This window comes from Delphinus delphis, chromosome 9 (genome assembly GCF_949987515.2).
Source record: "Delphinus delphis chromosome 9, mDelDel1.2, whole genome shotgun sequence".
Classification (NCBI taxonomy): Eukaryota; Metazoa; Chordata; class Mammalia; order Artiodactyla; family Delphinidae; genus Delphinus; species Delphinus delphis.
In genome coordinates, this window is record NC_082691.1 from 98954176 (window position 1) to 98976739 (window position 22564).

Here is a 22564-nt window from a genome sequence, read left to right on the forward strand (position 1 = left end):
CTGAAGTTAGCTCTCCCACCTCAGAGGCACAGCACTGACTCCTGGCTGCAGCACCAAGAGCCTTTCATCCACATGGCTCAGAATAAAAGGGAGAAAAACTAGAAAGAAAGAATTAGTAGAAGAAAGAAAGAAAGAAAGAAAGAAGGGAAGGAGGGAGGGAGGGAGGAGGGAAGGAAGGAAAGAAAGAAGATAAAGTACAATAAAATAAAGTAAGATAAAATATAATAAAGGTATTAAAATAAAAAATTAATTAATAAGAAAAAAAAAGAAAAAATTAAAAAAACAAAAACAAAACCGGATGATAGAACCCAAGGACAAATGGTGGAAGCAAAGCTATACAGACAAAATCTCCCACAGAAGCATACACATACACAGTCACAAAAAGAGGAAAAGGGGAAAAAATCATAAATCTTGCTCTCAAACTTCACCTCCTTAATTTGGGATGATTCGTTGTCTATTCAGGTATTCCACAGATGCAGGTACATCAAGTTGATTGTGGAGATTTAATCTGCTGCTTCTGAGGCTGCTGGGAGAGATTTCCCTTTCTCTTCTTTGTTCTCACAGCTCCCAGGGGATTTGGCCCCGCCTCTGCGTGTAGGTCGCTGTAGGGCGTCTGTTCTTTGCTCAGACAGGACGGGGTTAAAGGAGCCGCTGATTCGAGGGCTCTTGCTCACTCAGGCGCGGGGAGGGAGGGGCACGAATGCGGGGTGAGCCTGCGGCTGCAGAGGCCGGCGTGACGTTGCACCAGCCTGAGGTGCGCTGTGCATTCTCCCGGGGGAGTTGTCCCTGGATCCCTGGACCCTGGCAGTGGCGAGCTGCACAGGCTCCCCGGAAGGGGGTGTAGATGGTAACCTGTGCTCGCACACAGGCTTCTTTGTGGCGGCAGCAGCAGCCTTAGTGTCTCATGCCCGTCTCTGTGGTTTGCACTTTTAGCCGCGGCTCGCGCCCGTCTCTGGAGCTCCTTTAAGCAGCGCCCTTAATCCCCTCTCCTCGCGCACCAGGAAACAAAGAGGGAAGAAAAAGTCTCTTGCCTCTTCGGCAGGTCCAGACTTTTCCCCGGACTCCCTCCCGGCCAGCCGTGGCGCACAAACCCCTGCAGGCTGTGTTCACGTCGCCAACCCCAGTCCTCTCCCTGTGCTCCGACCGAAGCCCGAGTCTCAGCTCCCAGCCCCGCCCGCCCCGGCGGGTGAGCAGACAAGCCTCTCGGTCTGGTGAGTGCTGGTCGGCCCTGATCCTCTGTGCGGGAATCTCCCCGCTTTGCCCTCCGCACCCTGTTGCTGTGCTCTCCTTCGCGGCACCGAAGCTTTCCCCCTCCGTCACCCGCAGTCTCTGCCCGCGAAGAGGCTTCCTAGTGTGGAAACCTTTCCTCCTTCACAGCTCCCTCCCACTGGTGGAGGTCCCGTCCCTATCCTTTTGTCTCTGTTTATTTTTTTTCTTTTTGCCCTACCCAGGTACGTGGGGGATTTCTTGCCTTTTGGGAGGTCCGAGGTTTTCTGCCAGCGTTCAGTAGGTGTTCTGTAGGCGTTGTTCCATGTGTTGATGTATTTCTGGTGTATCTGTGGGGAGGAAGATGATCTCCGCGTCTTACTCTTCCGCCATCTTCCCAGAAGCCAATCCAGAGGGATCTTTCAAAAACAGAAGCCTGACTGTACTGCCTCCCTGTTGGCTTTCTATCATCCTTTGCATCTTATTCAGCTCCTCAGTCTCAGACCCTTTGCAGCATGGCTCCTCAGTCTGAACCCCACCCCACGTCCTTCAGCTGCGTCTGCTTCTTGAGCCTGGTGTCGAACTCTGTGCCAGTTCATTAGTTCAGCAAGTATTTATTGAGCACTTGAGTACCTGCACCAGGTACTCGGTTAGGCAATAAGGATTCAGCAATGACAGTGGTATCCAACTCTGCCTCAGAGACAGCAGAGTTGTGGTTACGACAAATATGTTCCAAATACGATATGAGAAATGCAAACCCAATGGTAAACATGGGTTGTTAGGGAGGCAGATGGAGATGGATGGATATCTAATCTGAACTTGATCTGATATTGGGGCTTGGGAAGTGGGTGATATTTTCTAGCAAAGTACTTAAAAGCTGAGACTTGATGGACTCAGAGCCAGGGCAGGTGGGAGTGTTCTTGGCAGTGGGGGAGAATTTGCTGGGTTTAGAGGAGCTTTAATATTTTAGTTTCTCAGAGAATCATTTTTTTTTAAAAAGAGAAATCACCTAATACATTTGTACTTCTGTTAAAATTAAAGTGAGAACACCAGTTTTAGGTCCTTTGAATATGTTAATTCTGCTATCTTAAGGATTTTCTTTCCCTAAAAATTTATTTCTAGCGAATTATCCTCACAGAGGAACTTAATCTGTCAGACTGTCATGCTAATGTTCCTCACAATAGGGCTGCTTCAGTGAATAGAAACTGAGTTAATGGGGAAAATTAAATACTCAGAGGAGTTGATTACTTGGGGATTTTCTTCCAAGGTGATAAATATTATCTGTATTATCAAAAAAAATTATGTTTAAGCCTGGTGCTTGGGTTGAAAGGAGGGAAAAGGGCCATAAACTTCCTTTTTTTATTGAAGTATAGTTGATTTACAATATTGTGTTAGTTTCTGGTGTACAGCAAAGAGATTCAGTTTTATATGTTATATATATGTACATGTATACATGTACATATATATTCTTTTTTCCTATTCTTTTCCATTATGGTTTATTACAGGATATTCAATATAGTTCCCTGTTCTATACAATAGGACCTTGTTGTTTATCTATTTTATATATAGTAATTTGTATCTGCTAATTCCAGACTCCTAATTTATCCCCCCCACTTCCCCTTTTGTAACCATAAATTTATTTTCTATGTCTGTGAGTTTGTTTCTGTTGCCACAAACTTTCTGATGGGACATCGCCTAAACCACAGCCCTTAGTGCCCCCAAAATGTAAATTGCTGGGATGTATTTGATCTTTTCAAGTTTCAGGAGCAGACAGTAATGTGAGCTAGGGTCAACATGAAAGGAAGGGCCATCTTATGGGATTCTATCCTGTTAATAGCGAATCAAGCTGTCATTCTCAATTGTGTGTTTTCTGCTACATCAAAGCTTTTTGGATAGAAACTTCAGGAAGAATATAATTTCTCAAGTTAGCCTGATACAGCTTAGGTTTAAACTAAGTGTCAGCAAAATAAAATCTCCTAACAATAAAAAAATATGTAAATACAAATAGCAGAGAAATTTGAAGATTGTGTTATGTATGTTAAAGGATGTGATGTAGGTCATAAGTGGGTTTATGGTTTATATGCTAAATCTCATTACTTGGATGATTCTGGCAGTTGCTTGAAAAGTAAGTTATTTTTTCAGTTGTACAGTAATTACTTATTTTGTGTACCTTCTTCCCACTAGCTCTTTGGTGGCATGCCACACGTGTTATTTGCCTTCATGTGCTCAGGACCTAGAACAGTGCTTGGAATAAAGCAAGTTGTTGATGAATGAAACTCCTGTGTTCAGGATCTCTTGCTGTGTAAGGAGATGTGCACACACTTAGCACAGAATGATTATCATCTTACTGTTCAATCCAGAAAGAAAATGATGATGGTTTTAAGAAGCTTATTGCATCTTGGATGTATTATCATGTTGCTCTTTAAAAAAATCCTTGCAGTTTACAAGATTAAAAAAATCTTGTAAATACTGCAAGTACAGTACCAGGATTTTATAATTTCAAATATCACTTTGTTCCACCTGTAAGGACTTTCTAAATGTTTATTTTTTTTGAAGCTTAATAAATTGTAGGACTATCTGATGGGATCTATAAGCCCATGAACTGTATTTCGTTTTTTTTTTTTTGTTTTTGAACATCTTTATTGGAGTATAATTGCTTTACAATGGTGTGTTAGTTTCTGCTTTATAACAAAGTGAATCAGCTGTACATATACATATATATCCATATCTCCTCCCTCTTGCGTCTCCCTCCCACCCTCCCTATCCCACCTCTCTAGGTGGTCACAAAGCACTGAGCTGATCTCCCTGTGCTATGTGGCTGCTTCTCACTAGCTATCTATTTTACATTTGTTAGTATATATCAAATGGATACATACTACCAAATACCATCAAATCACTGATGATGATTGTGATAGAGATTTGTTGGAAACTAAGTGAAGAAAGGGTTAAGGTATATTATTAGCACAATATTTATGAACTTCTGCAGACTTCTAGGTACTATTCTAAGAATTTAAGATTCATGAGTAAACAAAATTTATTTTAAAAATTCACTGATATATTGAAATTTATAGTCTATGAGGAAGGTGGGGTAGGGAGAAAGACGATAAAAATAACAAGCAAGTAAATTGTATACTATGTTCAAAGGCCATACGTATGTGCTTTGGGTGTAGAGAAGGGAAGGGACAGAGTAAGTTTAAATAAGATGGACTTCACAGACCTCAATGAGAACATGCCATTTGAATCAAGACTAATGGAGGCGAGGGAGTTAGCCTTGAGACCATATGGAAAAATTCCTCTAGGCAGAGGAAACAGCCATGCAGAAGCCTTAAAGCATAAGTGCCTGGCATATTTGAACTACAGCTAGGTCAGTGTGGTAAATACTTGAAGTGATTTTTTTTAACCAAGTGTGTGCAATATGTTTTAAGGTATTTTTAAATAATAGGAAGCAAGTGTTATCTTGAAAGGTCCACAGAAATGGTCAGTCATTGATCCAAGATGACGTTTACCTAGTATCCAAGTTTGAACTCAGATCAAAATCTAATTACCATTATAAGCAACACAAATTGAAGAGTAACATTTCCTTGCTACACAGGATAGAAATCTTATTGCCACAGAGATGAACTCCAGACTATCAAATACACACCAACTACATCTCTACCCAGTGTGAGAGAAAAAGGAAAGGGAAGATTAGTTTGTCTAAGTATTCATATAAATGCAGTCAGTAACTCTAGCCGTATTGTAAAAGAATGTTAACACCTCTACAGTGGAACAAAAACATTAACAAATATTCTTCTTCCCAGAAAATAGTTAATGTCTTCCTTGAAAAACGATATACATAGGCTCCAGATTGTTCTTCAGGTGGGTATGAATGAGCCACCATTATTTATACTTGCTCACAACACTCCATTTTTGAGCTGGAATTGTGAGCATAAAAATGATCAACATTTTCCACCACCTGCAGAACATCATCTGTACTTTTAGTTCATTTCCTCGGTGCTTCCTGCAGGGGTTCCGTCTGCTTTATATCCTTATTTCTCTACACGTGATTGAAGCTGCTTATGCCACCTGAGCTGCATACAGCAGGCATTATGGAGTGGCTCAAACCATCGAAGCCCACCACGGTGAAATGACCTCTATGATATTAGGGTCTACGTTACAGAGATGCTTGTGATGCTCACACAAAATGTATTTGGCGGGAGAAAAATATGACACCAAAGATTTCTAGTAAGTTAAATTGTGTCAATAGGATCATAACTATTGAGAAAACCTTCTAAACAAAATAATGGTCTATAAAATTAGTGGTCTTTAAACTTATCTGCCTGGAAGACTGATGAAATTTTCAAATAGATCCTCTGACAAATGACTAAAAAATGAAACAAAAACAAAAAACCATCATAGTCTACCATCATTATAACCTAACATAGTTTGTAGAATTATTTAATACTTTGGATAAGCAACTATATAAGAAATTGTTCTGTGACTTATGCAGTAAAGCACACATAGCTCATGTAAAATGACCAGTATTTCCTAGATTATTACTGTTGCAAATCTGGAATTCATATAAAGTTTACCTGAAATAAGGTACCTGTTAATTGTTTGTTTCAATATGAAGTATTTCTAGTTTGTATACAACACCCAGATTAAGAAATATAACATCAAATATCAATTAAAGCCTAGGTATATCCCTAATCATATTCCCCCTGACTTGTTCCAGAGTTTTAGAAGCAGAGCTTTCAGCTGTTCCCTGTTGAGTATGATGTTAGCTGTGGGCTTGTCCTATATGCCTTTGGAGAAATATTTTTAAAAATATAAATTAATCGTCCATCTCCACAGCATTTCAACACCTACACCGTGACGATCTACTAGAACTTTCAACCCATATGCAATTGTTATGAATGCAATCTTATACTTCACCATTCCAGACCCTTCAATTTCCAGTTGATCCAGATCCCATTTACTGAACGTTTTGTCTCCAAGGTATTTGGTCTGAGCTATAAGAAGAATGAAACTGCTTTTATCACCATCTTCATATGGCTCATCCCTATTTAACCTTCATCATTCACTGAAAATGCCATGTCCTCTTGGGTCACTTATGGCTGTCTAAAGCTGGGTTATACAGACTTTCCATGTGAACTCACAAGACCCTGTGCATATATCTGTTTTAGCACCTGTTCGCAATTTGCAATTTCAAGCTTAATGTTTTCTCCCCTCCATTGGACTACAGGCTTGTTGAGGACAGGAACTCAAGTCTTTTTCATCCTTGAACTTCCAGAACCTAACATCGTGCTGAAACAGATCAAAAACTCAGTAATCGTTTATGAATGTATTCATGATTTTATGACATTTTTCTTGATGTAATAACTTGTATATTGTAATTTAAAATAATATTTAAAAAGTCTAAAATAGTGTCTATGTTCCCCTGCCCCCTGAAAATTAGTGGGGTGCTGTGGGGAAGACAGTAAATACTTTGACATGTCACCAGGCATATCACCACTGGGTCAAAGACATGTGTAGTGAAAAGAGCACTAAATCCAGAATTAGGGGACAAAGTTTCCATTATTTTGGCACTAACTTTTCGTATTCATTTGGTCAAGCCACTTATCACTTCTGACACTTTTTTTTTTAATTGAAGTATAGTTGATTTACAATATTGTGTTAGTTTCAGGTGTACAGCAAAGTGATTCATATATATATATTCTTTTTCAGATTCTCTTCCATTATTGGTTATTATAAGATATTGAATATAGTTCCCTGTGCTATACAGTAAATCCTTGTTGTATATTTTATATATAGTGGTGCATCTGTTAATCCCATGCTCCTAATTTATCCCTTCCCCCACCCTTTCCCCTTTGAGAAAGTTTGTTTTCTGTGTCTGTGAGACTGTTTCTGTTTGTAAATTAGTTCATTTGTATTTTTTTTAGATTCCACATATAAGTGATATCATGTGATACTTGTCTTTCTCTGACTCACTTCACTTAGCATGATAATCTCTAGGTCCATCCATGTTGCTGCAAATGACAATATTTCATTCTTTTTATGGCTAATATTCCATTTTATATACATATTATTTTATAATATGTATATAAAATCTTCTTTAGCCATTCATTGATGCACATTTAGGTTGTTTCCATGTCTTGGCTATTGTAAGTAGTGCTGCTGTGAACACTGGGGTGCATGTATCTTTTTGAACCAGAGTTTTTGTCTTTTCTGGATGTATGCCCAGGAGTGGGATTGCAGGATCATGTGGTAACTCTATTACACTTGACTTCTTAATCTCTAATTGAAGAGATTCAAAATGGATGCTCTCTAAAATGACATCATCTTGATACTATGTGGAACTCAAAATTTTTCACATGAGAACATGGTTTCTTTTAAATGGTAGGCTTCTTCCCTTGGCTGTGTTCTCCTGTAAGGCTACAAACATGTAAGCAATTCTTATTGATGCTATAGTGTTTCATTGGCGATCCTTGCTCATATCTTCCTCATAGTTGAGGTTCAGTTGTTGATTTACTGAATCAGGATAATAACTATTAAGACTTCTATGCTCAAAGAAAACCACAAACCTAGTTAATCAGAATGCAGTTTATGAGATAGAGAAGAAATTTAAGGATATACAAAATCGAATTCACTAGTTTTATGCAGCAGGCCAAGTTTTACATGCAATATGGAAAATCTTAGGTGAGGCATGTATTATAGTTCAGTTTCAGTTGTGTTACTCTCAGAGTGAGAGACCCAACGTCATTCCTGTAGAATTACTGTAATAGGTAATAGGGCTGCTCAGGGATTTGGACCACAAGGAGATGTTGCTGAGGCCCACCTAACAAGCTTTATACACCATTTTAAATTTAGGTAATTTATAATACAATATTCCCTTAATTTTAAAGATCATTTCAGAGTTAATTTGAATAAAGGTGTAAAAAGCTCCCAGATTGACAAATTGGTCAATAACCAGAACCATGATGCTGCTTGAAAATCAGAAACACTTAGATGCATATTCAGATGTATGGGACACAAAATTTTTTTCCACTGGAATTAGGTCAGATTGGACTTTAATTAAAATGTGCTGTATAAAGACCTGCTCTGTACTGTGAACTTCAGATTATATATGGATAAATAACATGGAAAATAGTCAAAGAAAAGCCATATGTATGATGAAGAAACTGGTTATATTCTGGGAGGAGTAATTCTTTGCCTTCTTCACTGGTCATTTCCTGGCTTTATCAGGCCCTGGTCATAACTCCAACTGTGCCAGGAATTGAGTTCTCATGAAGTGAATTACCTGAGAATTACAGTTAGGATAAGGATATGGGGTCACTGATACAGGTAGCAGAGCGACCTTTCTAATGTACATATGTCAACACAACTAAGCTGGGTAATCTTGAGGACCCTGTAAATGCCAAGGAGAGGGAGGTATTCCCACAGTATGTTCCAGATGTACCCCAGTATTTGAAACATATCATTAAATCAGCTATATTTAAAACAATGTACAATGTGACAGTTTTTAAATATGTAATTGCATGATGCGACAGATACTAAGCACTAAGTAATCACAAAGGCCATTTTCTTAGCACACTGATCCAAAAAGAATATTTGAAATACACTAGCTTATCAATTGCTTCTTCATGAAAACGGACAGTGGCAGAAATTAGAACTTTCCATACACATTATTTTTATTTGCATTACACACATATCTTACAATACATGCTATATAAACACACTGTGAATATGGGAATAAGATTTTTAATTTTTCCACTTATGATACTAGTGAAGAAAAATCTATACAGCATAACTTTCTTCTAGATGCTGGATATCTGCAAAATTGTTAATATCCATTTGTCATTTAAGATTTAATAGCTCCAAAGGAGCCATCGCAATGTGTAATATGCAAGCATTAACAAATAATTTGTAAGATGCATCAACAGTAATTGTTTTATGCTATCAAAATAGAGCTTATATGTTACCTTTTATAATGCCATGACACTGTAGAAAGTTTTAAATCTTTATAAAGGTACATATATATATTATTTTTCAAACCCCTCTGAAGTATAATTTTATTGCAGCAAAGAATGGTATGTCAAAGATGAAGTTAAAGCAAACTACTTTCACTTGCTCCAAACCTTCCAAAGCCAGTGGCTTTCCATCTCACTGTAAGGTCACAATCCACTCATGCTCATTATATTTCCGCCTTCAACTTCTGCTCCTCTCCTCTTTCGTCACTCACTGGCTTTCTTGTATACCTGAAGGACATCCGGAATATTCTAGATTTAGAACATTTGCATTTTCATTCCCTCTGTCTGGAATACTTTTCCCCAGACATCTACGTGGCTTGCTGGATAGCTACCTTATTTATTGAAATGTCACTTTCTCAGGGCTTTTATGGTTTCCTCTGTGTTTAAAAATGCAGTCCCTGTACACACAGCCTATTCTTCCCTTCCCTGATTTACTTTTCCTCCTCGCCATTATCACTGGCTAACTATATATATATATATATATATATATATATATATATGTGTGTGTTCTTTTAATTTTGCTTATTATCTGTTTTCTTTTCTCCACCAGAATGTAAGAATGTAAGCTGCAAAAATTTATGAATGCTTTTTTTTTTGCTGTGGTTTCCATGGTGCCTAGATCTGTACTGGTCATATAGTAAGTAAATACATGATAATATTTGTTGAATGAATGAGTGGACTATAAAACAAATATAAAGATATAATGTACAGGGAGGGTTTTGATGATGAAATGTGTGTGCTGAGATGGCTGGAACTAGAGTTTAGGGTCAAGAAGTCACCAGGACCAAAATGTTAGAGATTCATCAACATTAACAAATTGGTTAGTCTTTTTAAAGTTATTGACAGTGACCATAATTGGTGATCATTCTGTTTTACTTGCTTAGTTAATGTTTGCCTTTATTAACCTATTTTGTATATATAAAAAGGGGGTTATGATATTTAAAGGAGGGTCAGATTAGAATGCTGTTCCATCAGAAGTTAAAGGAAGAGAAAAAGAGAAAGAAACGAAGAAGGAAGGCAGGGAGGGAGGGAAAGAAAGGAGAGAGGAAGGAGGGAGGGAGGAAAAAGCAAGTGGTGTCAAACATTTGAGAATTCTATGCCATAGACTTATTGTAACAGAAAAGTGATAGAAGTACCCTAATTCAATTAATGAATTTTTAATTAGGTGAAGGTAAATCTGAAGGTCTGGATATACATGACAATCAGTTTGTTTTCAGAATCATGTCAGAAAGTGACAGAATTACCAAAATATATTGTAGCTTTTCTTGCTGTATCAGAGGAACTAAAGGAAGGCAGTTCTGATCAGGCCAAAGATAAAACTGGAAAAACAATTATCTATAGAAAATGACTACAGGGGACACCATAACTGAACTTCTTTTAATCAATTTAAGAACAGCAAGCTGGGAAGTCTCCATAGAGAGCCATGTCGTAACAGATGAAGGGAGATTCCGGCTCAGAGGAGTGAAGTGGCCTGTCCACAGTCTCTAAGGACAGTCTCGGCAGAACTTGAACGAAAGCGATTTTTAAAAGTTCCTAGATTAAGTATTTGTATTCTGTTTATTTTAATTAATTCATTCTTCTATTCAACTAATATTTTTGCAGACCTGCTATATGTCAATTACCATCCTAAACACATTGCATATAGCATTGAAACAATCCCTGCTTTCTTCCCTTCTAATGGTGGGAGACAGACATTTAAAAATAATTTAAATGTGCCCTAAGATAGAGATAAACGTTATGGAGAAAAGCAAAGCTGGGCAGGTAGATGGAGAGCATCCGTGGTGGGGTGGGACTCGGGAAGGGAAGGTTGTCACTGGAGCTCAGATCTGGAGAAAGAGTGGGCTTGAGGAAAGACGGCTCTAGATGCAGGAAAGAGCAAGTGCGAGTCTCCAAGGAGGCAGAGCCAAGGGAGCAAGGGAGAGATTAGTAGGGCGGCAAGGAAGAGCCGGATCTCGGAGCGTCTTTCACTATTCTAAGAACTAGACTTTGTCTGTGAACGAGACCGGGTGCCATGTGAGGACCCTGAGCTGTGTCAGAATCTGACTTGTGCTCGAAAACCTCAGCCTGGTTGATGTGTTGAAGGTAGGCGTGAGGGTGCAAGGGTGGAAAGAGGGGACTGGTTAGAGGTTACTGTGGGATGCAGGCGAGCGGCCCTGGGGCTTCGACCAGAGCAGTGGTGGGGGGTGGGGTAAGGAGTGCCCAGATTCGGAATAATTATTGAAGGTAGAGCAGGCGGGGGTCACTGCCAGGCTGCAGGAGGAGGTGGAAGAAAGGGAAGAGTTGAGAGCGACTCCAAGGCTTTTGTCCTAGAACTGGACGAGTGGAGTTGCCATTTCCTGAAATAGGAAGGCCTCAGGAGGGGCAAGTTCAGGATATCTCTCATCTCTCTTAATCTAAAGTTCTCTGTCTCTCCGTCTGTCTCTCTCCTGTGTGTGTGTCTCTCTCTCTTCCTTTGTTATTTATCACTCACCTGTTGAAAAACTAGATTGTATGATGTATACAGTTTTCCACAGCATGGATTTCGCTGTTTCCCTTTGGTGACATTTAACATGTTCCCCTTTCCCCTGTGTTTTCTAGAAGTTGGCAGGTAGGTCTGTAAGCTTGGTGAAATTCACCTCTGAGTTTTGTCCACACCCCTCCACAGGTAGGCCTGTGTACTTGCCTGCCCCTCCTGATCCCCAGGACGCATGTCTCCTCCGGTTTTACTTGTTGTATTAGTGACCGTGAATAATCCTACTTAGATCCTACTAACTTGTTAGAAGTTAAAACATTTATCATTTAGCCTTCATTTATGAGCTGAAATATTTCCGTAAAGAAAGTATTTAGTTACATTACACCTCATATAGCTAAGGTAGGCTAAATGCTGGATTCTTTGCCTCTATTTACCAATATTCAAAGTAATGAGTTAGTTACCCAGCATCTTCCAAAATTAGACATTTCTTTTTTTTGTACAAATTCATGGAGTTAAATATACTTGCTGTATTTTAATTCATTGCAGGAAATTCTTATTGATGTTAATTAAAATCATCCTTCTTTGGCCCTGGGGTTTTTTGAACCACTCTCTGTCTCCAGTAGTTTGTTTCTGAAGTGACAATATGTTCCAGGCTCCTCTTATCCATTTCCAGCCCTGAATCAGCCATTTCTCCAGGAGCTTAGTTTTCTCTTAATGGAAAGTGGTATTGAGTAATGACAGTCGGGTGCCAGAGGTTGGTCCTTGTTTGGGCACTTTTTCAGTGGACAGAGCTAAGACATATATCTACATTTTAAAAAAGATAACATCATCCTGGGTTCATAGTGATGCTTCTAATTCAAATGCAGAACTATATAGCATTTTAATTTAATCTCATCAATCTTATATATGCTTCTCCTTTTCACATATTGAAATTTTCAGGGTCCAAAACACCAAGATAATTACTTATTTGCATCATTCCACATGTGTAGAGCATTTCAGTAACAGAGCATGCAGTATCTAATTATAACTGAAAGGTCAGGGTGAAAAGAATATTTGTTGACAAGATGAGTATGCATATTCTGATTAGAGCAAACAGCACGTACAAAGATCCAGAGACTTGAGAGCACGTAGTTCCTTTAGGAAGGAGCAAATACTGTTCTACGGAAGGAGTGAGGGATTACAGAGTCGGGAAGCCTTTGGAACACAATGGGCCTCACATTCAATGCTGCAGATATTAGAGCATCAACCAGATTCTCAGGCTATTTGGTTTCATTTTCAGGAGCTATCTTGCGTTTGTTTTTAATAAAAAAATATTACTTTTCTACTCTGTCTATATAAGCAGAACTTAAGTGTGAGAAAGGGTAGGGGTTACTTCAAGTATTACTATCCTTAGCTCTGTTCTACAGCAGTTCAGGGAAAACACCAGTGAAATTATAGCTCACTTATTTTCTGACATTTGAAGATGCATTTGCATACTAATGACCCATTGTCGTGGCATTTTTCTCCCCACAGAGGACAAAGTGTGGACGATAGTGTCTCATGATTTGCAGATGCAGACGACGGTGGTGGGCTACAACCCAGAAAAATACTCGGTGACACAGCTCATTTACAGCGCCTCCATGGACCAGATCAGCGCCATCACCAACAGCGCCGAGTACTGTGAGCAGTACATCTCCTATTTCTGCAAGATGTCCAGGTTGTTGAACACCCCAGGTAGGCTGAGAATGGAATGTTACTTTTAGTTACTATCTTAGCTGGTGATTGGAATTACCTAAACAGTCCAACAGGTGTGGCTTATTTCTTAACAGTCCAGTCTTCAAAGCACGGGCAGCTGTGAAAGTAAAATATGACCACTTGTTTTTTCTTTCTGGAGAAAGAAGCTAAGAAATACCATTTTTTCAGAAAAATTCCATTATTTCTAACTTTGCGATTTAAAAATTTTATATGCATGTATGTGTGTGTGTGTCAGTGCTTCTAGTGCGTAATTATCAGTATTTGCTTTGGGCAAAAGTTTATCAAAGCTCCTTGTGAACTTTCAAGTAATTCCCTTTGAGTTCTTCAGTTGTCTCTAACATAGAGATGAAAGAATTCTGAAGGCTGTCTGCAGGTAAATAGCATATAGAAGAGCGATAGAACTTAGAGCTGTTTGTTGTCTGTAGTCATTTAACAGTATCTGTGGGTCTCAAGAAGTCTGCTCTTTTTTTCCACGATGGCTTACTTTTAGCAGTGCTTCAGGACTTGTGTGTGTGTGTGTGTTGGGGGTAAAGAAGATAGTTTACAAAGGGTATATTGGAAGTATCTTTATCACAAGAGCCATACACTCTGGGATTCTTGGCAGTAAATTCATTACGTTGACAGCAAACTAAATCTCTTCGTCTATAGCATAACATAGAAGTAAAGCATGTGCTTTGAGTCAGAGAAACATGTTCACACTTTTCAGCCTTGCTGCTTCTTGTGTATGTGACTTTGGGGGAGTTCACTGAACTTCTCTGCCTCAGTTTCCAGTGTCTTTCAGTCAAAGAGGGATCATAATGCCTGTTTCACGGTGATTGTGAGAATTTGATCAGGGAATATACTAAATGCCTGTTATAAGTCTTGATGCACTTAAGGACTTAATAAAGAGCAAATAGTATATTGATGATTTTTTTTATTATTAAACAACTTTGGAAGTGGCATTATGTCAGAGACCAAGGGACTGCTTGATGCCCCAAATTAGTGTTGTATTGGGGCCAGTGTTGTAGGGAGTCACAGAGAAGAGTTATAAGCAGGACAGTCTATAATGTTTTGAAGATTTAAGTGCTTTTATGTGCAAAGCCTTGTGCTAAAATTACAGACAAGTATAACCTATGAACTCTAAGAAAGTAAAATCTGTAAAATATGAAAATGATTGGTTCAGACAATTATGTTTTTGCTATTTGGAGAAAGAAGACATGACTGTGGCTGGGATGTTGAAGTGATGCTTCATTAAAGAGGTTGAAAGACAATTCGAGGTTGGTGAGAGTAAACAAGAGTCTGGAGGACAGAATACGAATGATCTTCCAGGCCACGGTGAGAAGTAGTTTAGCAGAAGCAGAGTTCGTGTCAAAACACAGTAAGAAATGAGGCTGGAAAGTACAAATGGGAGAAACCGTGGAGGAAATTAAGTGCAATGCTGAGAATTTTCCCTGGAGGCCCATGCTTCTCAGGCTTTAGTGTGCATGCGAATAACCCGGAGGGGTTAATGAGACACAAACTGCTGGGCTTCGTCGCCTGAATTTCTGATTCCATAGGTCTGAGGTGGGGCTCCAGAATTTTCATTTGTAACGAGTGTTTTGGACTGAATTGTGTCCCCCAAAATTCACACGTTGAAGTCCTAATCCCTAATGTGACCGTATTTGAGACAGGGCTTTTAGGAGATAATTAAGGTTAAATGAGGTTATAAGGTTGGATTCCTAATCTGACTGAATTGGTGGTTTTTAAAAAGAGGAAGAGTCAGAAAGAGCACTCTCACCAGAAACCAAACTGGCCAGTACCTTGCTCTTGGACTTACAGCCTCTGGAACTGTAAGAAAAGAATGTCTGTTGTTTAAGCCACTCCGCCGATGGTATTTTGCTACGGCAGCCTGAGTGTGCTAGTGCAATGAGTTCCCGGGTGATGATGGTATTGCTGGTCTAGAGACCACTGTGAGAACCATAGCTGTGGGCAATGGAAATCCCTGAAGGTCCCTACAACTGTTCTTCTATCCCCCTTCACTTATTTCAGCCTTTTATTTTATTTTTACTGGATCCTGTTTCCAGTGCTAAGAAAAGTCAACCAACGATTACAGAAAATCTGGAGCACTAGGCACAATTAGTGAACCCCATCAGCTTGTCTGCCCTCAGTTTCATGAGTGAGTGCTCCCTGTGGAAGTTCACTCCAAAGATTCCAGTCCATCAGTCTCCAGTCCTGGAGGGGATGGTGTGAGGGAAAACTGCTGACCAGAAAAATAACTTGGTACCATCAGCTTTGTTTTCTTTATTTTCTTCCATTCTTCTATTAAACTCCAAAGTCAACTTTTACGGTTTGAATTTTTGCTCTCGTGGTTAAAAAACACAATGCAACCTCCAAATAAGTTTATCTTACAGTTCAGGCACCAGGAGAATTAGGCTAGAGGTAAGAGAAACAATTTGCTTTTAGCGATTCTGGTCTTGTAGTTCATTCCTTCCTTTCCCTCATTGGTATACTCTGTGCCTTCCCCCATCCACCAAGAAGCCTCACACACTTATTACCCTCCTTTTGGAAACCCAGGATGTCCAAAACCATCAGGAAACAGGATAAATTTGTTTTTAAAAATACTTCCATTACGTTTTCTCATAATAAGCTAAACACACTTCTCTTCAACCTCCAGACACCTTTTCAGAGGAAGAACTACTAAATTGAAATCAAGAGTGAATTGTTAATCTGTACAGTAAGCACACTATTTTCTTTGCGTTTGCAGACATTTGCAGGTTATTATTATACTTACTAAACTGTGCATTGAAAATCATGTTATCATATGCTTCTTGCCTTTGGGGACACCCTCCATGTGTCAAATTTTTACTCACATAGGATCAGACTTAATAAATGTTTGCTGACTGGAATGAAATGACAAATATATTGTTTTAAATATTACCTCATTCAACCTTCAGTCAGTTGTTTTTGAACAAGTGTGTACGTCAGAATTTTCAGGTTGCTCGTCACAATGCTGATTCCGTGATTCTGACTCGGGAGAACTTGGTTGGGGCACAGGAATGTTTGCTTTTAACAAACATCCATGCCTCATTCAGTGAACCGTACATTGAAAAATACCATCTTTAATTTATGGCATGAGGCCTCTCATCTTGGATTTTAAGGCATCAGTCCTCTGTGTGGGAGAAGATTAAAGGGAATATTAGAACTTGTCTGACCAACTGAAATAAAATGGCATACATAACTACCTGTTCCTCCAGCTAAAATAAATCGGCATAGTGGTATTTTAAAAATCCTTTTCGTAGACCATTGTAAAGTGAATTTCAGCCTACTCTTCTTAGTCATTTTTCATATCCCAATTTCTATTTTCAGGGTTAATTAATCTGTAGACAGCTGAGGCAAGGAAAAGGAGTGGTTGATACAGCAAGTTTTCCTGTATTACTGTATTCTGTATGTGTCCAAGTATGAAAGAATATAATTTAATACAAATCTTTAATTTGCTATTTTAAGGAGCTGATGTTTTCTGTAATTGGTTTTTTCCCTCCTTCCTGGTAACGTTCCGTTTTAAATAACCATTTACTCATTCTTAACTAAGGCTGAATTATATTGGAACTTCTGTAGTAGTACTTGTGACATCTGTTTGAATACAAAGTATATTCATTATAGTCATGGCAATTAAAATGAATATCAATCGCTTCTTGGCCTTTTGGCTAAGATCAAGTGTAAAATGAATATCAAATGGGTTTGTAATAGCTATGTACTTAAAATGTTATTGTTTTAAGAGCCTTACCCTCAAGAGTTCATTTGGGGCTCTATAGTTGCTAATGATACTTATGATAAAGAGTTGATTTTACATGTATATGGACCTCATTTTTATTTTGATAAATCTTTAGTTGTACCACACCATTAGCTAACAAATGTAGATTTACTCATTAATGGTTTCTCACAACTCTTACAAGGATAGTAATATATGACTTACAATGTTATCACTTTTTAAAAAATTTATTTATTTATTCATTTCTTTGGCTGCGTTGGATCTTCGTTGCTGCGCGTGGGCTTTCTCTAGTTGCAGTGAGCAGGGGCTACTCTTGGTTGCGGTGAGCGTGCTTCTCATTGCGGTGGCTTCTCTTGTTGCAGAGCACGGGCTCTAGACACATGGGCTTCAGTAGTTGTGGCACACGGGCTCAGTAGTTGTGGCTCACGGGCTTAGTTGCTCTGCAGTGCGTGGGATCTTCCCAGACCAGGGTTCAAACCCATGTCCCCTGCATTGACAGGCAGATTCTTAACCGCTGTGCCACCAGGAAAGTCCCATCACTTCTTTTTATTACTACAAAATCTTTAAACGGAATCAATTTTAAAGTAATGCTTTTGCCATTCTTTATGGTCGTATCCATCCTTGCAATGTAACTGTTAATTCAGTTGTCCTTAATCAACTTTACAAAAGACACAGAACAAAGACAAGGTTATTTGATTTCATCCAATTTGAAAATAAACAAATTAATTCTACCCAAACGGAAAAAAAAAAACAAAACATTAATAGCTATCCAAAACCACAAGGATGTTAACATGTTTTATATTCATATCCCCAGAACTGCAAATATACTGATATCTGAACTTAATGAAAGGCAGAAATCTTTAAACAATGAAATCTACTTCTGAGAATAAATACCTCAAGAACTTAAGTTTGATAAATTAGACACCAGGAGAAAGTATATTAGATCCCACTTGACAAGACTTAGTCAACAATCCTAATGCTTTTAAATGGCAAAAATATTTCTCTATATTTGGATAAGACCTATTAGCCTGATTTTAAATGCTTATTTGTGTATTTTAGATGCACTGTTGTCATGTATTTATTTTATAAAACTTTATACTTTCTAATTAAGCATTTTCTTCTAAAGCATTTATTCCCTACATATATAAATATTTAATTATAGAGATATAAAGTTGATATGTTTCCTATTTTTCTGACTATATTTAGTGTTGATTTCATTTGTTCTCAGTGTTTTTCATTGTGCCATGTAGTTTTGTTCTCATAAGTCATAGTTTTATTGCTTCTTTTTTGGAAAGAAACAGTATAAATTATCCATCCTTTTGGGTAGTTTACTATTAGATTTTGTATCTATTGAAAAGGAGTTATGTTCACAGTTTTTACCTGTTAAGTAAGCTGTGTAAGATTCAATATACTTTAATGGTACTGAACTGTGATTTAGTGGCATCCAAAAGACAAGAAAACGTGAGTCTGGCATTATAACTTATAACCTATTTTTAGAAAAAAGTTCTAAACTTCAGTGAAGCTATCAAAAAAGTGAATTTTCAGCTTGTGATGTGCATTATAAGAAACTATGATGTTTAACTCTTGAAACAACATAGATAAAACATTGCTCAACTGCAACTAAAGACTGGTATTTTCCGTGAATGAGTTTCATTGTGACTAGTCAGTATGTTAATCAAAAGATTAATCATTTATCTACTTAATTATTATGTTAAATAAGTGTAATGAAATTGGAGGATACAATTAAATGGGACAAGCAATGAAGATAGTAATAACTGAAAGGTAAAATCAGAAAATTAAATCTAACAATATTCTACACCCAGGCAACTGGCATCTTCATAGAGGACCCTGTAGTTAAAAGGGACAGAATGGTCACAGGGGAGAGTAGAGATTATTTCAGCAGTGTGGGTAGGAGTTGATCAAAGTCTCAGCTGGAATAATGGATGAGATAATCAATCCATATATATGTATTGTTTCTTGTGTATCAGGAATTGTGATATGTAGGCTGAGGTGTGAAGGATTCATTTGAGTTAACTAAGAAAAAAATGGCAGTGGGACATCTAGGTTTGAGATGTGAGAATGTGCAGTAGTTCTGAGATGCAGGTCAAGGAGCACAGGACTTTGAAGGAAATGAGAGACGTCAGAGTGGCTGCAGCAGAGAACGTTAAGGTGAGAGAGAGGAAAGCAGACTTGAGGAGATCAGTCCAGAGTCTCTGAGTGATGGTAAGGGTTTCACTCCAAGGGCAAAGGAAGTGGTTGTAAGTAAGGGTATTCTGGCTGTGATGAGGAGGATAGAATCCAGGAAGGGCAGAGTTTGTATGATGGACCATCTGGTACAATGTCACGGGAGTGCAGAGGAGACTGGATGACCTGTATGCTCACTGGGAATTAGGAGGAAAGCCGGTTTTAAGTTTAGATAGTAGAATGAACAGGATCTGTGATTGCGTATATGTAGAGTAACTTTAGGGGAAGGGAAAATGCAGTCTTCCCATGTACCCAGGGGTAAAGGTAAAATGGATGACTATGAACAGTTGTAAAGCCTTCACAGGATGACTCAAAGAGGTCATGGGAGGTGCAAGAAAAGAACAGAAGGAAAGAAAATACTAACTTGAAAAAGTAATTTAAGGAGTGGATGCTGCTAACTAAAGGGGTTCAAAAGTAATGATCAGAGCAGTAGGAAGAGAATCAAATTAGAAAAGCCTTATAAAGGGGAAGCTAAGGGAAATGTGTGTTTAACAATCAACAGGTAAAAAACAAAAACAGGAAAACTGAGATGTGGTCAGTGGTGAGACATCAAAGAAGGAAGTCAGCCCCTGGCTTTGGCTGTTGCGAGGCCACTGGAGTTTCACGTCTGTGGGGTCTGCTGGGTGGAGCCACTGAAGAATGAATGGCAAAAGGAAACAAGTGAAGGTTTTCAAAAAGTTCCATGGTAAAGGGATGGCTATATAGAGAATTGCTGCTTAACCGGAAGGCAGAGCCCAAGTGAGGGTTTGGGGATTTTAAGGATGAGGGAGTTATGAGTAAGTTTATAAATGTAGGAGGCAGTGAAGAGGATGAAGCTAAAAGTGTAAGACAGATAAGGAACATAAGAAGTCCCACGAGAGAAAAAAGAGTATGGAATTTGCCTTGGCAAAGAATGAACACCTGCTCTGAGAAAGGAGGTAAAGAAAAAGGTAGAGATTTCCAGTAAATTCTATTGACCAATACCATCCTTGACATTTTATCTCATTTAATTGTCAAAGTTATGCAAAGTAGATTTTTATTATCTCCATTTTGCAAACACAGGGCTCAAAGAGGTGAATAAACTCACTGAACATCACTACAGCTGGAAGCGGGCAAGCTGGGGTTCAAATGCAAATCTGTCCTACTATAAACCTTTTTTTCTGACACATTAAGAAAGTGTGAACATGTAGAGAGGTCAGTGTGCTGCCACCGAAGTGAGGTTAGAACTAAGCCCAGCAGTATCTGTACCCACCCTATCTCTTCAACCACCATGAAAGAACATTTTCCCTCCTGGCATTTACTTTTTCTGTCTATGATTAGAAATACTCTTTGTCAAGTGGCCTTGGGTCAAATCCAATATTTTGATTAATAAATTAATCTTAAGCTATCCTCAATAAATCTGAGGATAGCTTGAGGATAGCTCAAGGACAGCTCATACAGATTATTGAGGATAGCTTGTCTGACTTCTACTAAAAGTGTACTCATTTCAAGTTGCCAACATTTTGAGCTTTAAGGTGAGACTTTGAAGAACATTGACCTTCTATAGCATGATAAAGATTGTTTTTAATGCTGCCGTTTTATTTTGTGAGTGCCTATGTGTGTGTAGCTTCATTTTTTAATGACTAAAATAGAAATAAATGAGAACTTTGAAGTAATCCTATATCACTCTGTAGAATTTGAAAATTTTCTCTTCGTGTGCTTAAATCAAACTTTTTTGGTTGTACATAATCTTTATAATTATACATTTTAATGACATCATAAAATGAGGATAAACCTACTTTGTCAGATTTGATAAATTATGTTTTTATTAATCATTTTTAATTGAAGTAAGTTAATGTACAGTGTATTAGTTTCAGTTTTATAGCAAAGTGAGTCAGTTATATATACTTACATATATATTCATTCATATATATATATTCTTCTTCAGATTCTTTTCCATTATAGGTTATTATAAGATATTGAATATAGTTCCCTGTGCTCTACAGTAGGTCCTTGTTGGTTATCTATTTTATATATAGTACTGTATCTCTGTTAATCCCAAACTCCTAATTTACCTTTTCCACCCCCCACACTATCCCTTTTGGTAACCATAAGTTTGTTTTCTATGTCTGTGAGTCTATTTCTGTTTTGTAAATAAGTTCATTTATATCATTTTTTAAGATTGTACATATAACTGATATCATGATATTTGTCTTTCTCTATCTGGCTTACCTTAATTAATATGATAATCTCTAGGTCCATCCATGTTGCTGCACATGGCATTATTTCGTTGTTTTTTATGGCTGAATAATTTCCCATTGTGTATATATACCACATCCTCTTTATTCATTCATTTGTTGATGCACACTTAGGTTGCTTCCGTGCCTTGGCTATTGTAAATAGTGATGCTTTGAGGTGCATGTATCTTTTTTTTTTGTGTGTGTGTGTGTGTTACGCGGGCCTCTCACTGCTGTGGCCTCTCCCGTTGCGGAGCACAGGCTCCGGACGCGCAGGCTCAACGGCCATGGCTCACGGGCCCAGCCGCTCCGCGGCATGTGGGATCTTCCCGGACCGTGGCACGAACCCATGTCCCCTGCATCGGCAGGATGACTGTCAACCACTGCGCCACCAGAGAAGCTCGATGTATCTTTTTTAATTAGAGTTTTCTCTGGCTATATGCCCAGGAATGGGATTGCAGGATCATATGGTAACTCTCTTTTTGGTTTTTTAAGGAACAGTATGGATACTGTTCATAGTTGCTGCACCAGTTTACATTCCCAGCAACAATGTAGGAGGGTTCCTTTCTCTCCATGTCTTCTCCAGCATTTATTATTTGTAGACTTTTTAATCATGGCCATTCTGACTGGTGTGAGGTGATACCTCATTGCAGTTCTGATTTGCATTTCTCTAATAATTAGTGATGTTGAGCATCTTTTCATGTGCCTGTTGGCCATCTGTATGTCTTCTTTGGAGAAATGTCTAATTAGGTCTTCTGCTCATTTTTTGATTGGGTTGTTCGTTTTTTTGATATTAATCTGTATGAGCTGTTTGTATATTTTGGAAATTTATCCCTTGTCGGTAGCATTGTTAGCAAATATTTTCTCCCATTCCGTAGGTTGTCATTTCATTTTGTTTCTGGTTTCCTTTGCTGTGCAAAAGCTTTTGAGTTTAATTAGGTCTTATTTGTTTATTTTTATTTCCATCACTCTAGGAGACGGATCCAAAAAAATATTG

General features: G+C 38.4%; 1 protein-coding gene and 1 pseudogene across 1 annotated transcript in view; both read left to right on the forward strand.

The window, feature by feature from the left end:
* CNTNAP2 (contactin associated protein 2) overlaps positions 1 to 22564 on the forward strand; it is a 1416746-nt gene that overhangs the window by 730518 nt on the left and 663664 nt on the right. Inside the window, exon 13 of the mRNA XM_060019815.1 lies at positions 13180 to 13380. Coding sequence (XP_059875798.1) covers positions 13180 to 13380 — 201 coding nt within the window. The remainder of the gene's footprint in view (positions 1 to 13179; positions 13381 to 22564) is intronic.
* Positions 17044 to 17207, forward strand: LOC132431399 (U2 spliceosomal RNA; annotated as a pseudogene).